Source organism: Arvicola amphibius, chromosome 7, assembly GCF_903992535.2.
Source record: "Arvicola amphibius chromosome 7, mArvAmp1.2, whole genome shotgun sequence".
Lineage (NCBI taxonomy): Eukaryota > Metazoa > Chordata > Mammalia > Rodentia > Cricetidae > Arvicola > Arvicola amphibius.
This window is the reverse complement of record NC_052053.1, coordinates 16,587,792-16,608,898: the sequence shown is the minus strand read 5'-3', so window position 1 is coordinate 16,608,898 and position 21,107 is coordinate 16,587,792. Positions and strand designations below refer to the sequence as shown.

Below are 21,107 nucleotides of genomic sequence, written 5' to 3'. Positions count from 1 at the left end.
CTTTTTATATTACTTTACTCTTTCATTAAAGACTTTACTTAATTCTTTTTAAACTATTTTTATGACTGTCTATACCCATTTTTTCTTTCTTAACCAACTACTCAAACTGTAACCTGCTTAAAGAATTTCTGATCTGGACATGTTTCACTGTGCACCTATAGCTTTCTCTGGCCACATAAGCCAAATCTTAAACTGCTAAGCAGTTTTGATTCTGATGGTTAACTCTACCTGCTCCTTGGGTCTATGAGAGCTGATCCTTAAGATCACAGGTCTAGCTGAGAGCTGCATTTAACCAAGAGATGTATTTAACCAAGAGCTGCATTTAACTACCCCAGCTCTAGGAAGTTGGTATCTGCACAGCAGCAGGCATTTTTACTTAGTTTGCTATTTCCACTTAGCACGCCAGCTGCTCAGTGCTCTGCTGCACAGAAGTGCCTCCTAAAGAAGCTGTATTCATTTTTAAATTTTTTCTAGCTTTCTCACGTCCTATGTGGAGATTCAAGCTGCATGTTGGACACCATTTGCAACTGGAATTTTCTTTGGCCACCAATCATCTCCCAAATAAAGACACAGAGACTTATTATTAATTATGAATGTTCAACCTTAGTTTAGACTTAGCCCACTAGCTCTTTCAGTTTAGCCTGTTTCTATTCATCTATGTTTTGTTTCAGGGCCTTTTGCCTTCCTTTAATTGTGCATTCTCTACTTTCACTGCTTCCTCTGTGTCTGTTTGTCTGGCCCCTGGCATCACAGTGGTGGTATCTCTATTTCTTTCTTTCAGTCCTACTCAAAATTCCTCCTCCTGCTTACTCTCCCTGTCCAGAAGTCCCACCTGTACCCCCTCATTATTGATCATGCAGCTTTTCATTAGACCAATCAGGTGCCTCAGGCAGGCAAGGTGAAACAGATACACATCTTAACATAATTAAACAAATATAACACGTTTGCATAGATAGACAAATGAAACATATCTATACACAGTTAAACAAGTATTTCACAAGAGAAATGGAGTGGGGCAGAGAGAAGATGGGAGAGACTGGAAGGAGAGGAAGAAGAGGAAACAGTGGTTAGGCTGTAAAACAAACAAATAAATATTTCAACAACAAACACACTTCAAAAGAGATCACAAACACTTCTAGTTATGATAGCATCAAATAAAACATCTTAGAATAAAGCTAAAAAAAGCATTAACTAAGAACTTCATGCTCATGAATGGAGCTATCTTAATATGCATGGGAAAGATCAGGTTTCAATCAGATAATATCTAAAGACTGACTTTTATATATCCTACCTGTAAAGACAGAGTGAAAGAAGTCACATATTCTGAGTTCCTGTAATTACTGCCCACTTAAAGAAATAAGCCTTGGAGCTGAGGGAGAGGAAACAAACGTGAATGCCATAGTTCTAAGGATAAATAACTATAAATAAATTAAGGGCAGATGAGACTCACTAATTATGCGTGTCATGTGTATCTAAAGCAGGAGAGACTATTAAATCACTTCCACTCTTTAGACTGTTTCTAATGCTGTGTCATTAGGAATCTGACATCACAGATTTCTGTTGAAATTACATATTGAAGTTGGATGCAAAGGGTATTTAGGTCATGATAAGAGTGACAGGGGAGACTTATCCAGAACAGGATCGATTCAGAGTTGATACACCAGAGTTATCGTAGCTTTATCTGCAATGATACCTGCTGACCAAGGATATATCATTTTTCCTGCAGTGGAGTGTCACTGGGTATATCAACCTCACTCTAGGTAGCCTCCAAGTCAAGGATAACAGGACAACACAAATGATCTCAGTGATGTATTTGTCAACCTTTATTTTTGTTTTGCTTAATTTGGGTGTGTGTGTGTGTGTTTGTGTATGTGTGTGTGTGTGTCTGTATGTCTGTGTGTTACTGCTCTTTTATCTATTTACTTTGTTTTTCATTTTTGTGTTTTTGTGAGGATTTGTTTATTGTTCTATTTTGATTTTGTTAATATTCTTTATTCTTTTTAAAAGAAGGAGAGAAAGAATCTAAAGTTGGGTGGGCAGGGAAGTGAGTAGAATCTGGAAAGAGTTGAATGAGGAGAAAATGTGATCAAAATATACTGTATAAAATGTTTAATTAAAAATAAAATGAATTAATTATTATAGCTTTAATTTATAAACATCATGGCTTTAAATATTTAATATATATTGTTTTTAGCGTACACATCATTGTCTCTTTCTCCAGATGGGGACAATAGTCAGAATGCAATATTGACAACACACACAGTGGAAGAGGGTGCCAATTGCCAATTATTTTATTATAACAACCTAAAGCTTTTAAGAAAAGTAATATCTCACAAGGGATTCTTTATATTTCTTCTTGCCATTGTAGTTCTAGCGTCCTATCCAAGAGGAGCTAATATAATAGTCATATTGTTTGGGATGCTTTCAAGGCTTTGTGTGAATTTTTCCTCAACACATTAGAACTTTTAAAAAGTGAAATGATTTCCAGAAATAAATAGGTTTAACTGGCAATGGTGCATTATTTAAGTGTGTGTATATATGTGTGTGTGATAGCACACATGCTTATGTTGCTTCTCTCTACTTGATTGTCTACCTTTACTAAATAGTGTTCAACAGAGAAATTAAACACAATCAGTATGGGCTTCCTGCTTTTATTAACTATATCAGTCATTTATTTTAAAAGAAAAAAAATCAAAGTTCACTGCAGTTTGTGGACTTGACAGAGAAAATATTTTAAGTTAAAACTTCCAATCACTAAAAAGTTACTTCAAATTAAGGGGCTGGATTTCTCTAAGACAAAATTGGATTTGTTCAAGTACATTTTACTTTTAACAGAAATGTGTTATTAGTTGAAGAAAAGTCACCATAGCGTAGCTAAGTTAATGAGATATATAATTTCGTGAGCTGGACTTTCATTATGATCCAACAGAATAAATTCCAGTTTTTAGTGTTAAGAGAATGGTGAAAATTAAGGGAGAGTAAAGAATTGGGGAATTCCTGAAAATGGAGGAGAGTTTTGCTTAGTCAGTATGCTCTTAGCATAGAAATTGCTCTACTAGACAGTAAATAACCAGTTTGCTAATTTCTGCATACCTTCTGATGACTTTAATCTAAGCTTGCCAGGAAGATATTTGCCAAAGCTGCAAATCATTTAAGTATCCTCTCCAGTACATTTCGAGTGCTTGTTTTTTGGTCTTTGAACATATCGTTGGTTAGTTGTGTCAATTTGATTAGACTAGAAGCACTCAGTTTTGGAAAATACAACTCTGAATTCTGTCACAAAGCTTCCTGAAACAATTAGAATCAGAAAGGGTCTGATCTAGCAGATGGATCAATCCCTTGATGGAGTCTGATTTTCAGAGTGGACGAAAAGTGGGGGGTAGAGCCTCCTTAGGGGAAATAGGTCACTGGAAACATCACTGAGGACTGTGTCTTGCCATTTTCTCTACTTCCTGATGTTGATAGGAGCTATTCAGTTCTACCAAGTCTTTCCCAACAGGATGGACTGACACTCTGAACCTACAAGCAAAGTAACCAGTGCCTCTTTATAAACAATGCTTTAATTTGGCCATGGGAATAAAACTGTAATCAGTACAAATGCTGATAGCACTCTTGACACACACAGACACACACAAAAACAGTTCAAATGATCTATAGAACTTGCTCAAACCCAAATGCATGATTGTTTTAGGAAAAGACACATTTTTGTGTAGTTCATCCATCTATGAATAATATGTCTGTGCCCAAAATGTTAAAGACTCTAGGGGTATATATTTTAATCTATTTATGAGACATGACATTTTCTTTTAAGCATAAGTACATCTTTCCAATGATCTCTTCAGGCTGAAGTGTGCATATTGGCCTTCAGTTTCTTAATACTCAATTCTAGTCTGGAGAAATAGAAAAAAAAGAAAAGAAAATCCTTCTCAGAAGACACAGGAACACCCAAGACAGAGAATTAGGGAGAAGAGACTCAGAAAAATTTAGGAGGGTCAGATTGAAGCAGCAGTATGTGTAATATTTCAGAAACAAAGTAGGGAAGAAGTTTACATCCAAAGGCAGAAACTCAGTAAAAAGTGGAAAATGTAGAATGATATAAATACTAAGATTGTTCTAGAACAAAAAGACCTTAGGAAGAACAAGATAAAAATCTATTGAAGTTGAAGAAATCCATAAATAGAAACAGTCTGTAGACAAACTTATCAAATACAGCAATATTTTTTTTTAGGATACACATTTTTTACAATGTAACATTTTGAAGTGCATGATTACTTAGATAGCAACACAAACAATATGATGAATAATATAGAAGAATGGCAGTGTCTTCTGTGTCTCTTTAGTGAGTAGCCAGAGGGCAACAGGGGCTGGAAGAGTTTACTTATTTTCTTCTAGCCTCTTCCAGGGGAAAGTGCTTGAAGTTGCCTGATCATGGGCCCTTGGAAATTAAAGCACACAAACAACTCTATGGAGTTATTGGAGTGATTTTTTTTTGGTTTTTTTCGAGACAGGGTTTCCCTGTAGTTTCTAGAGCCTGTCCTGGATCTAGCTCTTGTAGACCAGGTTGGCCTCGAACTCAGAGATCTGCCTGCCTCTGCCTCCCGAGTGCTGGGATTAAAGGTGTGCGCCACCACCTCCCGGCTGGAGTGATTTTTTAATAAGTTTTGAACCATGTGGAGCAGGAGGGAACATGAAAAGTCATTTGGAAAAAAGCAAGGCCCATCCTTGAAGTGTAATATCTTAGGATATCTCTGTGCACCGTCTGTTTTCATATGACTCTTGCTGGGGCAACCTTGGCTCATTGTCTAGTCCTAAAACACCAACAAAACTGACTTTTGAAATTATATACATTTATGAAGAAATTTTTCTGTTTTTATATTCTTGTCTTCAGCATACTACATATATGTAGTATGATTCCTTGCTATTATTCTAACTCCAAATTACCCAATTTTACATGTCTTGTGTCCTTCTTGACGTGGGCATCATGATATAAAGAATAATGTTCCTTAAAGTAATGGAAACATGAGGTTTAGATAAATCAGAACCATGGCCTACCTTTGCCGCATGCTAATTTTGCTGGTTATAACTTTCCCTATTTCTCACCCTAGATCTACGTACCCATATACCATCTATGAATCTATGAATCATGCCTTCTTCCAGGATATATAATAATACTTGGTGGTTGGAAGACATAAAAATCATTTAATTTACTCTAAGAAAGGTACTATGTGAAACACTTTAATTTTATAAGATTACATAAAGTCTCCACAGGCAACTGTCTAGGTCCCATTATATAGTAAGAAACAGGAGGTTTTAAAACATTTAACAATTGATTTTAAATCAAACATTAATTGTAAGAGGAAGAATGAAAATCATAAATTATGAGTCCAAAGCAGATTATTAGTCTCCTTGAACTCTGTCTTTCCAAAGTAGGAGGTCCAGCAAAGACTGAGACAGTCAGATTCATACAACTTTTTCCTAGAGTGTGTTACATGCCAATGTTACAGGAGATAAATGAGAACTCCAGAAGGAATCAAATAAATGTTTTAGAGAGACAAAATCCAGCACATATCCCAGGTTTCAGGATCAAGATCTTTCTGACTCAACTTTTCTAACCTGGAATTTAATGTGTTACTTCGTGTCTGAGTTAGAAGTATAATTTCTAAATTATAAGATCTGGTATCTAAGTGGGGAAAAATGAAAGTGAAATTGTGTTGTTGTTAAACTAATTGTGATATTTTAATTCCTTCGTCATATTGGACTGTATTCATTTTAACCTCTTTTATATATAGATAAATTTGGTTTGGGGTGTTGGCAAAGATGTGCAGTGTGTATCACCAACTTCCTAATGGTAACTCATATGATGATGACTGAGCATGCAATCTCGGCAGGACTGGCCATTTAGGATGTTTTTGTTTGATTCAGAAATCAGCAACAGAATAACACAATTTACATTATTTCTAGCTTTAGAAACAAGGTGAGACGAGCACTTCTTAAGTTACCGTATTTCTTAAGAATTTCCTTAGTATTTTCTTTCCAAGAAAAATATGACTGAATATATTGATGATAATTTGTCTCCATGGCACTGACTGACCAACGGTTGACTGTCCTGCAAGGACAGGGTATCAGGGCCCCTCAGTGATGAAGAAAGGCAGATTTAAACCAAGGGAAAAGAGGAGCACCATCCTACCCTTCGTCTGGGGAGTAGAATAGATCATTAGAATACGAAAGTCATGATCCCTGCTCTGCATTTTCTTCGTCTTTCAGTGAAATCCATTCCTATTCTCTTACTTCTATACCTAAGTTTACATTAGTGTTATCTCCGTAACAACCAAAGCATTGTAGCTGAACATTCTACTGTGATTTTCACTTCTAAATGCAAGCTTATACGAATGAAAAAGGAGCCACTTAGAGCTTTTGAAATCCAATGTACTGTTTACCCTTTCATCTGCTTTAGATTAGACTGAAATCAATATCTAGAAAGGATAAATATGTAGAATCTTGGGAAAGAGGAAGGATTCATATCTTTAATTAAAAATTTTACTTGGAAATGTAAACATCATATTTTAGTAAAAATATCTTTACATAAGAGAATGTGCAGAAAGAAACAAGTATATCTGCAGAAACTCAAGTAAGGTCAGCAGCCACTGTGCATGGGATTCTACTGTTGTATGCATATGTGTGTGTGTACAGTGTGTGTATGAGGGCATGTTCATGTGTGTGCATATATGTATGCTGGTCTACATGCATGTGAGCCCCAGAGGTCAACATCAGGTGGTTTATTGTTGTTTGTTTTATTTTGGGAATTGTATTTCAAGGAACCCAGAGTTCACTAATTTGCTTAGTCATTGGCCAGTCAGCTGTAGGGATCCACCTATCTGCTCTTACAATGTTAGGATTACAGATGCATATACCAAGGTTTTCAAAAATATTTTGACTTATTCTTGGGAATTTTACACATGTACAGTTGTGGTCAAATTCACCTCCCACTCCCTTCCCTCAAACTCATACTAGAACGTTCCTCCATTTCTTCTGCTCAACTGTGTCTTCCAGTTAATAAACCCACTGAGTCCATTAGCACTGCCAGTATAAACATGGGTATGTTTAGGACCATTACTAAAATATGAGCAACATAAAAGGGTCACATCCCGTCTCTCTCTTCAGTAGCCATTAACTACCTATACCTCCAAGGCTGTGGGTGGAGCTTCATGAGGCCCTCCTTCATTCTTGCTAGAATTTTGGCAGCTTGGATCTTGTGCAGGTCTTATGCATTCAACCACACTCACTCTCAGTTTGTGTGTGCAATGGCCTTGACAATCCCGGAAATCACCACTTTAAGGTTCTTCAAAACCTTTGGCTCTTACAGTATTTTATGCGTGTTTGAGTGATTTAAACTTGGGCACTCGTGTTTGCACGGCAGTCACTTTATCGCTGCTATGATTCCCCAGACCTCGATTTTACGTTTTGTTCATTACTTCATCAGGAAAATAGGAATAAAATCCCTACCGAATATGAGAATCAATGTACAATGCAAGGAAAGAGATGAGCCCATAATAGGCACGCATTGACTGACAGCTTATTATAGTGTGAGAGGTCTGATAGTTCTGGAGAAGAAAAACGGCCAACAGGAAACTTATGCTGAGAAATATAAACCATCTACAAGCATTTATCGGTTCGACTTACTTGACCGTTTCATTGAAACTTAAATCATTTTGTTCAATTATCGATTTTCTTAAGCAGGCCAATTCTCTAAGTTAAGCAATTAATTAAAAATGTTTAATAGCAGTGTGATTAAATTCTCAAATATACCCAAGATGGCAATATTTTCTTTCTAATGATTATCAAATTTCCTCTTAAATTCTGTTCATTCATATTTGCTCTTCTACCAGAAGTTATTCCCACAGTGTGATAGGACCTTGAAAGAGCATATGGAAAATCTATAAAGCAAGTTATCATTAGAAAACAAATTAAATGGACGTTTGACCCAAATGTGCTTCCTAACTCTTTCTCTTTCTCTCTTTCTCCCTCTCTGTCATGTGTGTGTGTGTGTGTGTGTGTGTGTGTTCTTACTTAGACAGCAATCTTTATGTGTATAACGATTATGTTGGTTGGTTTCTGTTACAGTTAAGGTTTATATGGCTGTGATAATCACCTTGACCAAAAGCAACTTGGGGAGAAAAGACTTGGTTTTGTCTCACTGTTTACAGTTTACCATCCAGGGAAATCAGGGCATTAATCTGGAGGCAGGAGCTGATGCGGAGGCCATGGAAGAACATTACTTTTTAGGTTGCTTTCCCAAGGCCTTCTCAGCCTGCTTTCTTACATAACCTGGGACCACATATCCAGGGATGATGTCACCTGTAGTGGACTGGGGCTTCCCATATCATTTACTAATTAAGAAAATACTATAGGATTTCCCACAGGCCAATCTCATGGGGCATTTCCTTTTTTTTTTTTCTCATGGTTTATTTTTTTTTATATTTAAAAATTTCCATCTCCTTCCCTTCTCCTCCCCCCTCCCTCCGCTCCTCCTCCCCCTTCCCTCCCCTCCTTCTCCCCCTTCCCTCCCCTTCCCTCCACCCATACCTCCCCTCCCTCCCTCTCAAGGCCAAGGAGCCATCAGGGTTCCCCACTCTATGCTAAGTCCAAGGTCCTTCCAACTCCCCCCAGGTCCAGGAAGGTGATCGACCAAGCTGAGAAGGCTCCCACAGAGCCCGTCCATGCAGAAGAATCAGAGCCCAGCGCCATTGTCCTTTGCTTCTCAGTCAGCCCCCGCTGTTGGCCACATTCAGAGAGACGGGTTTGGTCGCATGATCCATCAGTCCCATTCCAACTGGAGTTGGTGATCTCCCTTTAGTTCTGTCCCACCGTCTCCATGAGTGAACGCACCCCTCACGTTCCTGACTTTCTCCCTCATGTTCTCGCTCCTTCTGCCCCTCATCAGGACCTTGGGAGCTCAGTCCAGTGCTCCAATGTGGGGCTCAGTCACCTTCTCCATCTGTCGCCAGCTGGAGGTTCCCTCACAGTCCTGACTTTCTTTCTCATGTTCTCTCTCCTTCTGCTCCTCATCAGGACCTTGGGAGCTCAGTCCGGTGCTCCAATGTGGGGCTCTGTCATTTTCTTCATCTATTGTCAGGTGGAGGTTCTATGGTGATATGCAAGAAATTCATCAGTATGGCTATAGGAACTGGCCTTTTCAGGCATTTTCTTAATAGAGCTTCTCTCTTCCTAAATAAATCTAGGCTCTGTCAAGTTGACATAAGTCAGTGCAATTTCCTGTTGCTTTAATCACAAATGACCATGCACATCAGAAAATGTTGCTTTACCACAGTTGTAGGAATCCAGTGTCCCAAAGGAGATCTACTATACAGAAATCAAGATGCTCTCTAGGCCAAGCTCCTCCAAGGAGCTCCATGGTCTCTCTGTCTCCTGCTTTTGCTACCTTTCAGAAACCAGATCCTGTCTGCATTGCTTTTACCTCACAGCCAGCAGTACAGAGAATCCCTCTCTTTCTTTCCTTCCCTTTCTCACTCTCTACTTCCCTTCCTTCCTCCATTCCTCCCTCCTCTCTCTCACTACTCCCTTTCTTCCCTTCCATCCTTACTCTGCTACTCTCCTGCATCTCTCTTTCACATATGAAGTTCTTTGGGATCGCAATTTACCCATAAGGAGAATTCAGGGAAATTCTCCCGTATCAACGTCCACAGTATCTGCAAAAATTAGTCCGTTTGTTGCAGGGGGCAGCTACTTGTTTGTCCTGGCCGCCCGGCTAGCTTAGACCTGAAATATCACAGAGAAACTGTATTAATTAAATCACTGCTTGGCCCATTAGCTCTAGCTTCTTATTATCTAACTCTGACATCTTAATTTAACCCATTTCTATTAATCTGTATATCATCACGAGGTCGTGGCCTACCAGCAAAGTTTTAGCACATCTATCTCAGGCAGCTCCATGGCGGCTCACTGACTCTGCCTTCCTCCTCCCATGCTATAGGCCAAGCCAGTTTTCATTAACCAATAAAATTAACACATAGACAAAAGGCCCTCCCACACCACGTTTTCATGTAAGCTAATGTATCATAAGTTCTAGGCTCTGGGACATCTTTAGGACAACTCGTATTTTGTCCAACTAAGGCTGAGTCTTCTCTTATTCCTGTCTTGGGTAACTTTAATTACAGGCTTTCTTATGGTATCTAGTAAGCAAGACTAGTTGGAGAAGACCTGATAAGGAGACAAGAGCCAATTTTCTGCCTTGCATTGAAGAGATTCACCTTTATGAATAAATAAAGTTCAGTACAATTGGATGAAGGGGTGGAGTTAGGGAAAGTTACAAGCATACGTGCAACAGCATAATGTATTGGGGGAAGTAAGATAACAGGGTGAGGAGCTGAAGAAAATGCCTGTCCCCATGCTCGAATGATGCTACAGGATAGATTTTGCGCTGCTGTGGCATCCACTGGTGCTCATTTTACTCCTCTGCTTTCCTTCATTGTGATTAAGAACTGGGATTTATTCAAGCCTGGGCTAGACACTTGCTTTACATTTTATTATCTATTTCCTGGTTTTATAATATTCAAATAAGGGTAAGAATATGAAATTTTAAATTGATTACATATTTGACATGACAGGAGTACGATGAATGCTTACAGAGATGAATTTTCTTATTAGCTGAGAGATATGCAAATATTAAAATTATAGAAAAAAATGTATTCCTGTTAATGGAATGCTATGTTGTGTCTAATGGTATCATATCCTGCACACAAATCCAAACTTGGTTATAGGTCATCTATTCAGATTTGATAGAATTTAGCTCAGCACTTTCTCCACTCAATTCTAAATCAATTTCCCAAGTACTAAACAGTTGACTTCTTTATAATACATCCAGAATAAAATATCAGGAAAAAGCTGTATCACTGAAATGGGAGTTGACTTCCTTTCTTTCTTTTGTTTGTTTGGTATTTCAAGATGCGGTTTCCCTCTGTATGTCGGGCTGTCCTGGAATTCGCTCTGTAGACCAGACTGGCCTCAAACTAAAAGAGACCCACCTGCTTCTGCCTCCTTGAGTGCTGGGATTAAAGGCATGCGCCGCCACCACCTGGCAGGAGTTGCCTTCCTGATTGTGGTAGCTAAGACTCCCTTGACCTCACAGACATCCATGGAACCCATCAACACATTGTTTGTTTCTTGAAACTTTTAAGTGATGCCAGAGAAAATTCATGGAAAAATAGTTTAAATCACTTTCCTTTTAAACAGTTTAACTTGCTTTTGAACCGTGGAGCCTCCCTTTTAAGTCATAATTATTATTGTGGTAGCCATCTGGGAGTCTGTTCAATATTTTATTGTATCCATGATGTGAATCAGTCCACATCAGAAGGACTTTGTATCAGTCAGCACTCTCCAGAGGAGCAGAACCAATAGGATAAATTTTTATGTGTTCAAAGTGGAATGACTTACACTATATGGTAGTCCATTTAATGACTGTCTCCTGGGTGAAAGGCCAACAATCAGAAAATTTCCGAGTCTGGATGTCTCACTTGGTCTTGAGTTTATGTCAGAATCCCAAGGAGGTGGGCTCTAATAGCAGAGAAGGAACACCTCAGCAGCAGCACCAATGAACATGGCAGTGAGACTGAAGGCAAGTAGGCAAATGAGCAAATTCTTCCTTTGTGTCTTTTTATTTGGGCTACCACCAGAGGGCACAACACAGCGTTAAGGTGGGTCATCCTACCTCACATGATCCAGTCAAGAAAAATCCCTCAACACAGGTGCAACTATTTGGGTTTTAGTTGATTCCAGATAGGTCAAATTCACAACAACGATTAGCCATCAAAGAAATCTTTTTGAATTTTCCTTCAAGTACTTACTAGGGATGCTCATAGTTGGCTCGTTTCTGGACCCATGTCCTTCCTGACTGATGACTGAGAATTGTAATGAAGCCAGGGAACTAGACACAGAGGGCCCAGCTGCTCCTCCCCCTCTACAGCTCACCAGTCATGTGACAAGGAATAAGTTTTATAAGCCTCCGTATCTCTGCTTTTTTGCCTGAAAAACGAACAAACAAACAAAAAAAATAAGTAAGGCAATCCTTTTGACCAAGAGTATTACATAAGATTGTCTGACTTCACACAGGTCCAATCCTGTTTTTCACTGGAAAATCATCTCTAATTCTTTCTCCATAGTTCAATGAAGTCAGCATTTGGTTGACTTGTTGGTGCTCTGTATGTATTGAAGTTGAATGCTTAAACCCATTCCCTATTCTCCATCTCTAGTTTTCTTTTCTCCTAAAATATTTGGCCTTGAACTTTTGTGCTTCTCACATCCATTTCCAGTTTTCTTCCTGCTGTAGACTTTATATAAATGATTTTGAGATCATTTATACACCAGAACATTCTACTGAAATCATTTTAGACACTACCCGTGGTCTTCTAAAGACTTTTATCACCTTAAAAAATATTTAACACTTCTTCCCAGCCGGTTCTTCATTTAGCACATGTAGTGTCTGCAATGTCACCATCCAATTTTTCCAGCACGATTTCTTGGTGTTGCTATTGTTTCATCCTTTCTGCCCCCGCCCCCATACGCGTGTGCACATATATAGCACAGCAGGTGTTTCAGATGCTCTCCCCCAAAAGCCCCACCCTGCACATCACATATATGCTTCCTGCAAGCTCTCAGCTCAGCTTGAATAAGCACACTACCATTTGGCACTATAAATGTTTGTTTTTATCTAAGAAGGTGAGCAAACACTGGAGGATAATGAGACACCCTATGTTCTTTGTAGATGTACCAAAGGCAGCCTTATTAATTACATTGTTAAAAACCTTTACTTGTAAGTTACTTTGACAAAATAAAATGGAATAATTATAGGAACCCATTCTTAAATGTCTCTTTTATTTTCTTATTGCTGATGTTATCTTGTGTTTCTGTACAGTGATATTGAGCCCATGGAGATCCACATAGAATGGTCCTCTATCTTATTCAGTATAATTTCTTTCCCTGAAGATTTTGCCTGTCAAGAATATAACTTTTCTTTATTAATATTTAATATATTTTGTTCAACATTTTCTTTCTAAATGACTAGATTTATTGCCCATTTCTTCTGAGTCTATTATTAATCCCTGTCTTTCAATATAAAGTTTAATCTGTTATCAATTCAATGACTAATACAATTGGTCTTACATTTATCTTCAAATGGAAGAACTGCCTAAGAGCCTTTCCTTGTTTTTGATTGGTTGCTATTGTTTTATGGTTAATACAGATGCTTTTACTCTTTCCCTCGTGGTTATCATTTTAGACTCATATAGATGCTGGGTCACATAACTGCCTTTTGATTAACCAGTATCTGGTTATATACTTCCTCACAATGTTCAGTGTATAAAAGGAATATCAAATAGTGTCTGAATATTGTTCTTTCATCATAGAACCGCTTCATATGTCTGAATAATTTCTGATTGTATATTAAACTTGAAATGTTCACAAGTTTTTACCAATAAATCGGTGCGGTATGATATTTGATTGAGGTAACATCTGAGTTATGGTAACTATCTTTTACATTAAAATTTCATCTTCAACAATATATTTTTCTATTATATCTTACAATGTGATGTGTATGACTTCGATTCTCTGTTCTCTGTGTCCGCCATCAGCTTTCATGCTGTTGCTTGTATGTCACTTGCTTTCAATCTACGGCCTCCTGTAGTACCTTAATGTTTCTGGTGTTTTCCTCTAACCTTGAAGCTCTCTTGTCTGTTGAGTTCACCTTGATCTTTGCTGAGAATTTCGCTTGGCTGGTATTGATTGTGTACAATAATGGGTGTCATTTTGACATTTCAATATATTATAAAGTTTCCCATACTCCATCTTTATAGGCAAAAGGAAAAAAGTGTGATTCACATCCATTTAAGGTATATGTAAATAAGTAAGCTTTAAAGTGTCTAATGTCTAATGACTGTATTTCAACCCATAGAATCTAATTTTTTTGTAATTATCCAGTCATCCTTTTAATAAGACTTTTTTTCAGAGCTACAGTCTGGAAATGTGCCTTCCCATATTTCAAAAGCAATGAGAAATATTTACATTTAGAAAACACACCGACAGAAGAGCTGGTTTAATAAATGAGACAGTGACACAGCACTTGCCCCTATGAACCCAGCCACGTTGGGCATTTTCTGTGCAGACATTTTTATGATCTGGCAGCATTTAGTAGTAGCACACTGACCCTGGATTTATGTATCAGGACACTGGCCTTTATTTCACGTTGCTACTGTATAAAGATATTTGGACTGACTTTACAACATTCAATATTTTAAGATAATCGATGAGGTATGCCTGTCACTTTTCATTTTTTATGTTAATATGTAACTTGTATAAACCGCTTCTAAATTGGAAACTTTCTAAATGGGTACTTCATACTAGGATAGTTCATACTAAATGTGCAAATGACCCTTTTCTTAGGCTTATTGATGGGAGTCGGTATTGTTAAGTATTCTTTCTCTGACAACAAATTGTGAAAGAAGGAGAATGCAGGTTATAAAAATCTCATTGCCCGCCCCTTGTTATAGTTAGTGCCTGGCCAGTGAGATTCATTATTGTATATCCTCTGAGAAACACAGACTGGTAAATCCACAATCTTCTTTGATTGATTGTGCAGACATGAATAGTTGGTCAAGAATCCTCAGAACATACATATAGCACCAGTGTACTTTGAAAACTGCCTCAAACATTAACTCCCTGTAAAAAGAGAAACTCAGAAAAGTATAATGAATTTCTGTCGTGTGGGGGAAAAAATGGTCAATTGATTGATTTGTTTTTAAGTTGTAGAAGAAAAGCATGTATATAACCTCTAGTTGTATGATGTTTTGGGAGGTAATAAACAAGAATAGACATAATAGCTTGAGTTTTATGTATTATAGAATGAGTTATATCTCCAAAATGATCATGCACATCTTTTTCTTAAGACAAATTGAACACTTAAAGAAAGGCATTCTTGCATTTGGTATCTGAAACTTGTCTTTGTGACAGATTGTATTTTTTAATATTTAATTTTCTTTCAAAGTACTTCTCTGTATGTTATTACTTTTTACGTGGTTTATCATACTACATAAAGAATGAATGTTTTAATGAATTGGCAATTGCATTTGTATAAGCAATAAAAGAAACTGCACACTTAGTGGGTGATGGATTCTTAGCATAGTAATGCCCTTACAGGACACAACAAAGGATCCAACCTCCTTCCGTGGATATAACTTAACTGCACAATGAATTACCTCTAAGGCACATAGACAGAAAACTTCTAAGACAGTCATTTGTGATGTTAATACTTATGAGGCTTCCGAACAGGGTATGTCTAGTCTAAATGTTTGGAATTTTCTCTTCTTCACGAGACACTTCGAGCTTGTTCTCTTGTCCTATATACAGCAACGATTTTCATCATTTTCTGCTTTTCCATGGGTACTATTGGACAGCAAACATTTATTTGTTCTTTTACTACCTTCTACTTTGAAAAATAATCGAAACTCATTGGTGCTGTTCTCTAAACTCAGCCACGCCCATGTGTTTTAGAGCAGGGAAGGGTGAGATCCAGTGACTCACCCTCATATCCTCTTCCCCACACATCTCTAAGGAAAGAGCTGTCTGATCAAGCCTGAAGTACTATGTCCGAAGTCATTAGCACCGCCACGTTAAGAGTAACTGGTGCCTGGCTTAGAGAATAAGGGGAGGGATATCATTTTGTTTCCCCATAAAGAAACTAGCAGGTGTTGACTAAGATTTGAAAGAATCATGGTTTCCTGTTGGTTCACTATGATTTTTCTACTCCATGTCCTTAAGAGAAGATGCAGCTGCAGTTACTTATGAACGATGGAAAAAAAAGGATGGAGAACACATTAAAGAGGCAGTGGTTTCTTCACAGACCAAAAGTCTGTGAGGCAATGAGATCCAAAGCTCTGAACACTTGGGCCAGTGATTTTTTTTAATAATAATTTGAACATTTCCCGGAGGGTGAAATATGATAAGAATTTAATACTTCCTACATAAACACTATCTGTAAATTTCAGCAAAGATAAACAGGCTAGGTCAGGTTAGGCTAAAATTAATCCCAAAGGGGTGATAATTGTAAGCAGTATACAAAATAATATCTATATTATGAGAAATGTTTAATGATTCATATTTCATAAAAGTCTATATGGTTCTTATTCACAGTGAATTGAGAGCAGTGTAATTGAACACAACAGAATATTTCTGTGAAGATGATTTACACACATGAAAAACGGGGTATCTCTTCTTTAACATGTGAAAGACTTAATGGTGATTGTGGCAATCTTTTTGTCAGAAATATTGCAGACTTATATAATATAAGATTTTGGATGGCAATTGAATTTCAAGGTAGCTGATCTTAGTGCATGTATCAGTGTGGTAGAGTCAATCACCGTGCTTATAGGATCCAGCTTCTTGATACTCTATAGTTTGTACTTTAAAAACATGCTGAATAAAATACTTTCATTAAAACATACAAAAACATATACTTGAACAAGAACTCAAAAATACCTAGAAAGGGAGTTAAGATGCAAGTTGTTCTAAGGATTGCTGAGCCCCAGAAACTGTGCTCATCAGCTATTGTGTACAAATCTGGAAGACACCAAGAAGTTAAAAGCGAGGCACACAATAAGATATTTTAATATGGAGGCTAATGGACAAGGAGAACGAGGGAAAGAAGGAACTGGGTTGGCATGTTATTACTTGTAGTGAGTGGTTATATCAAACCACCAACATGATAGAATCCATCAAAGAGTTGTACCTTCCTTGTTCCAGAAGCTATAAGTTCTTAGAGTCAAAAGTACAGGGGTACATGCTTAAGGGGTAAAACACACGCATTCAGACACAAACACACACACATGCACACTCACATGCATGCACACACACAAACATACATACACACACACCATCTTATAGTAAATAGTAAACCACAGAGTCCTCATGCTCCTTCCACTGAAAGGTAATACTAGGTGCAAGCTGTCTTATGCCAATGGATGTAGTTAGGTTGGCTTAGAGTCCCTAAGATTCTCCTGCTTCCAGTTACCATCATTTGCAGACTTGCAATCAGTCTTTTGGTCTGGTACCAGGTGTGCAGCTCAGCTCTTCTGTGCCTGGTAGATGGTTTAGTAGGAAAAATACCAAACTCTCTGACACAGGTGACAGACAGAGCTGCTTCTGATGATGTCATTGCTCTTTCTTAAGTGGCATCTGCCTTTGCAAATAAAAGGCAGAATCTACAGTCTGTAATCTTCAGTTTTGGCTACATATACCTTTTTCAGTGTTGAGGCGTAAGAAATGATACAAAGAACAATTTTTCGCTTGCTCAATATTTACTCCAACTGTACTCAAACCTGCACCTTAGGAATTATGTGATCGTGGGGAAGTTTTGTGGTGTTGTTGTTTTAACTACTATGTACTTCTTTTCTGCACGTGTAAGCCTTAGGAAATAGCATCTACCCACAAAGTTGTTAGAGAAGCCAATGAGCTGTTTATACAATATTTAGCATAAATTCGGCATATAATGCTTGGAGAATGTTAATTATTTAAATTATGTCTCTATTAATAAATCATTTCTCATCATCCTAACTGCAGAAAGGAGGGATGGGCAATAATAGTTCTATGAGAATATTCTCCTGTATGGGCATTTTCTAGCTTTGCCCAGAAGCTTGGAGACAAGAAATTTATGATAGAGAAACCCTGAAAGTGTTGTGTTGCTTTGCAGACCAAGTACATTAGAAGCCCTCGCTGGTCATAACTTGATGCTGTTTTCTTCTCAAGTTGACACCCGTCTGAAAATGCTACATTTGTTTTCAGTGACCTTCAACCTTACAAAGCCCGGAGAAGCCAGTACTGCTGGGAGTGAGGGCGAGTCCGAGTTCCTCGAGGCGCTTTCCCTGAAGGAGCGGATGGCAAGATACCAGGCAGCTGTTTCCAGGGGTGACGCCCGCAGCTTCTCTGCTAACGTAAGCATCTCTGCAGAACTTTGCATGTGGTGATATGCATGCTGTCTGTACATATTTCTCCTTTACTTTTGAAAAACAGTAATAGTACTACGCATTAAGTTATTTCTTACCGAAGAGCCAAAGAATAAAAAATAAATAAATAACGTGAATCTAACTCTTGCCTGATGAAGTACAGGTGCACCATTTGATGGTTGAACGAACCTGAATTATTCTCTTGACCCCTCCCTGAGCTTCAGTTTCCTACAATGAGGAATGGGAATAGCCGTCTACCACACAGGGTGTTGGGGAAGAACCGGGGAGATAATTTATGTGGAAGCCAAGAGGCACTGCATAAATGTGTTATTATTGTCATCATTACCACTTAACCTATAGCTATTCTCCTCAGGAAGGCTGAGAATTAATTTCAAATTTTAATAATGTGGGCTTATATGCTGCCCTCCTCCGTCTTGTGTATCATTCATTTAAATTCTCTTGCTGTGTAATTTCTTTTGCTTTTCTCTGTATGCAATGAATCCATTAGGAGAGGCTTAATCAACATCGAAATGAGAGAGATTATCAATGCAGGCACTTTACTAAACCAATTATGATTATGGGAAACTCTGAGATTCAGAAAGACCACCAATTTTAGAGCCAACCCATAATAAAGTGATGTTCAAAAGAACTGGTTGGATTCTGTATTCTGTGCCCTTCAGCTTAATGAAATATGAGAACATTCTTTTATAATTATAATCCCCAAATTAGCCATGAAGTGTGTGTATGAGAGGGAGAGACATTGAGTGAGACAGAAAGAGAGAGGTTCCCAAAGGTAGGATTTAAAAATAGCTACTCAACATTTACAAATTATTTAGAGACAGGGCTGACTGTGCCAAACTCATTAACAGCCCTGAAATTGCAGATGACATTTAAGTTTCTCCGTAGTCATTAAAATACATTTTAGATACTGCATAGATTTGGAATGGGTGTGTAGAAGTGACTCAAGTAACTAGATCACTTCCATAACACACACATCAGCTCAACACATCCCTTTCTGCTAGTTTTCCTAGTGAGCACCCCCTGCTGGATTGTTTAAGAACATCACTACACAGTAGTCTAAATTACAAGGGAAGCAGTAAACATCGAAATGTATAAAATCCTAGAAAAAAAATTGTAAGCTATCAGATAGTTTCTACGATGAGAAAATGCCTCATTAAATACTTGCTATTTAGTAAACAATGGTTTTACTTAGAGAGATTTAGATCTTTTTTCATAATTGGATAATACATTATAAAACAGATTAGTATCATGGTATTATCTATACTTCCATGGTGCTAAAAAAATGCTTAAAATGGGGACACAGCCGATTTGCGATGCAAAATAAATTCTAACTATTAACAATGGCCCTATAAAGATGTTAACTGTTTAGCCACTGACTCATCTTCCTCTAGCCTTAACAGTTTGTGATTTATTGACTTCTGCTACAATTATTCTACGTCCCCTCCTCCATTATCTAGCTGTTAGGAATACCAGCATTGCCCTAGTATACTCGTATAAAGTGATGTATTTACTACTGCTCATTGTTCCTTGTTGTACCTGCAAAGGGGCAAAATATGAAATGCTATGAAGGAAAATATCCTCTGGCCTTAAAAAAAAAACAAAGAAAAAGCTCTTTATGATGGGAAACTCTTTCTTGTTGAAAAGCCTCCCCATCAAGGATTTAGTGAAAAGGAAGTATATTTCAATCATTTTCACGTTTGGTTCCTGTTTTCAACCACTGTTCTATGAACTAGAATCACTTCTGATGGTTCATGTACACCCAAGGCTCTTATCATCGTGATCAGAAATGAGTTAGAGCAAGTCGGCTCTCACTGGAAGCTGAAAGGACTTCTGCCCCAATTCATGGGTAGTGAAGAATTAGCTGCTGTTGGGTCTGATTAACTGCCCATGGACTATAATGTCTTGTATCTGGAGGTTATTGAGTACCTAACTAAAATGGACACGGGTAAATTAAATAATTCTGTTCAATAATAGATGTGGAAATTTTCTACATAAAGGAATATAATAATTGATTTTATTTCTGCCCATATTGTAGTCCAAAAATTTAGTGAAAATTATGTGCAAATGATTATACAATTACGAATTTAAATTCCTAGATCCATGAGGTCAATGCTCTTTTAATCATATTTAATGTTCTATTTTCATACAAGAGATTGTTTCTTCCCTTAAACTTCAATGGATCTCAAATATTATGGTAAAGAAAATATTACAATGAAGAAGAACATTTGTGGGCTCAAAAAGTCCTTGTAAATAGAGACAAAGTAGAATAAAGGTCTTGTTTGTTGGTGCCATCAAATGCTTCATCACTTAGCCCCATAAGGCTACTCGTGACTCTCTACACAGTTGACAGCAACATTCTAGGTGAAAAATCTAGAAGTCACAGATTCAGCCCAAACCAAGTCCAGTGTGCTGCCACAGCTCACAGTGACCAACTGTTTACCATTGTGTTAGCTGCCAGCTGGCACTGGAGGCTCAAGGGGCACACCATGCCCATGGAAGAGCAGCAGTCTGCAGACAGCCCTAGAAGAGAGAATGCCGGGATGGGTACAGGGCAACAAATCAAATTTCAGGTTCTCCGGGACATCTTTATTCTCTTTATCTTATTAGCACACACCATAAACCTGTAAAAAAGACTTATTTCCCTGTCCAGTGTATGAAATAGAAGCTTCAGGAACTTTATATATATAATCTGGGATTACAATCACTGTTTGTCCGTCTTCCCAAATTATGCTGTTTCCCTTTAGTTTTAGTACCCCAAAACTATTCTTTTTCATCGATGAGGCCTTACATCTTAAGTTGGCGACTGTGTAATATATTTACCTAGGTTTAAGTATCAGAAATTTAAATTAACTCAAAATTATCGGCGTATCCATTACGTTCCCAGTTTTATTTCGAAGGCTAAATCTCAGTTATGAGGTATTAAAAGTAATAGAGATGAGTAGGGGCATTCAGAGCAGGGCACTAAACAAAGTGAGACCACTTTCGGAATGATTCTTTAGGTAGCTGTCACTCCAGATAGGAACCAAACCTGTAAATCCTGCCGTCCCACTCAGGTAGCCCTTCCTCTACATGACTAGTTAG

General features: G+C 37.9%; 1 protein-coding gene across 2 annotated transcripts in view; it reads left to right on the top strand.

The window, feature by feature from the left end:
- The window catches only part of Xirp2 (xin actin binding repeat containing 2), a 293,783-nt gene that overhangs the window by 229,177 nt on the left and 43,499 nt on the right, over positions 1 to 21,107 (top strand). Inside the window, exons 5-6 of one of the 2 annotated variants that reach the window (XM_038337549.1) lie at positions 1,592 to 1,600; positions 17,872 to 17,993. In XM_038337549.1, the coding sequence (XP_038193477.1) occupies positions 1,592 to 1,600; positions 17,872 to 17,993 (131 nt within the window). Of the gene's footprint in view, positions 1 to 1,591; positions 1,601 to 17,844; positions 17,994 to 21,107 lie in introns of both variants that reach the window. The other variant, XM_042055470.1, reaches the window with a different exon arrangement.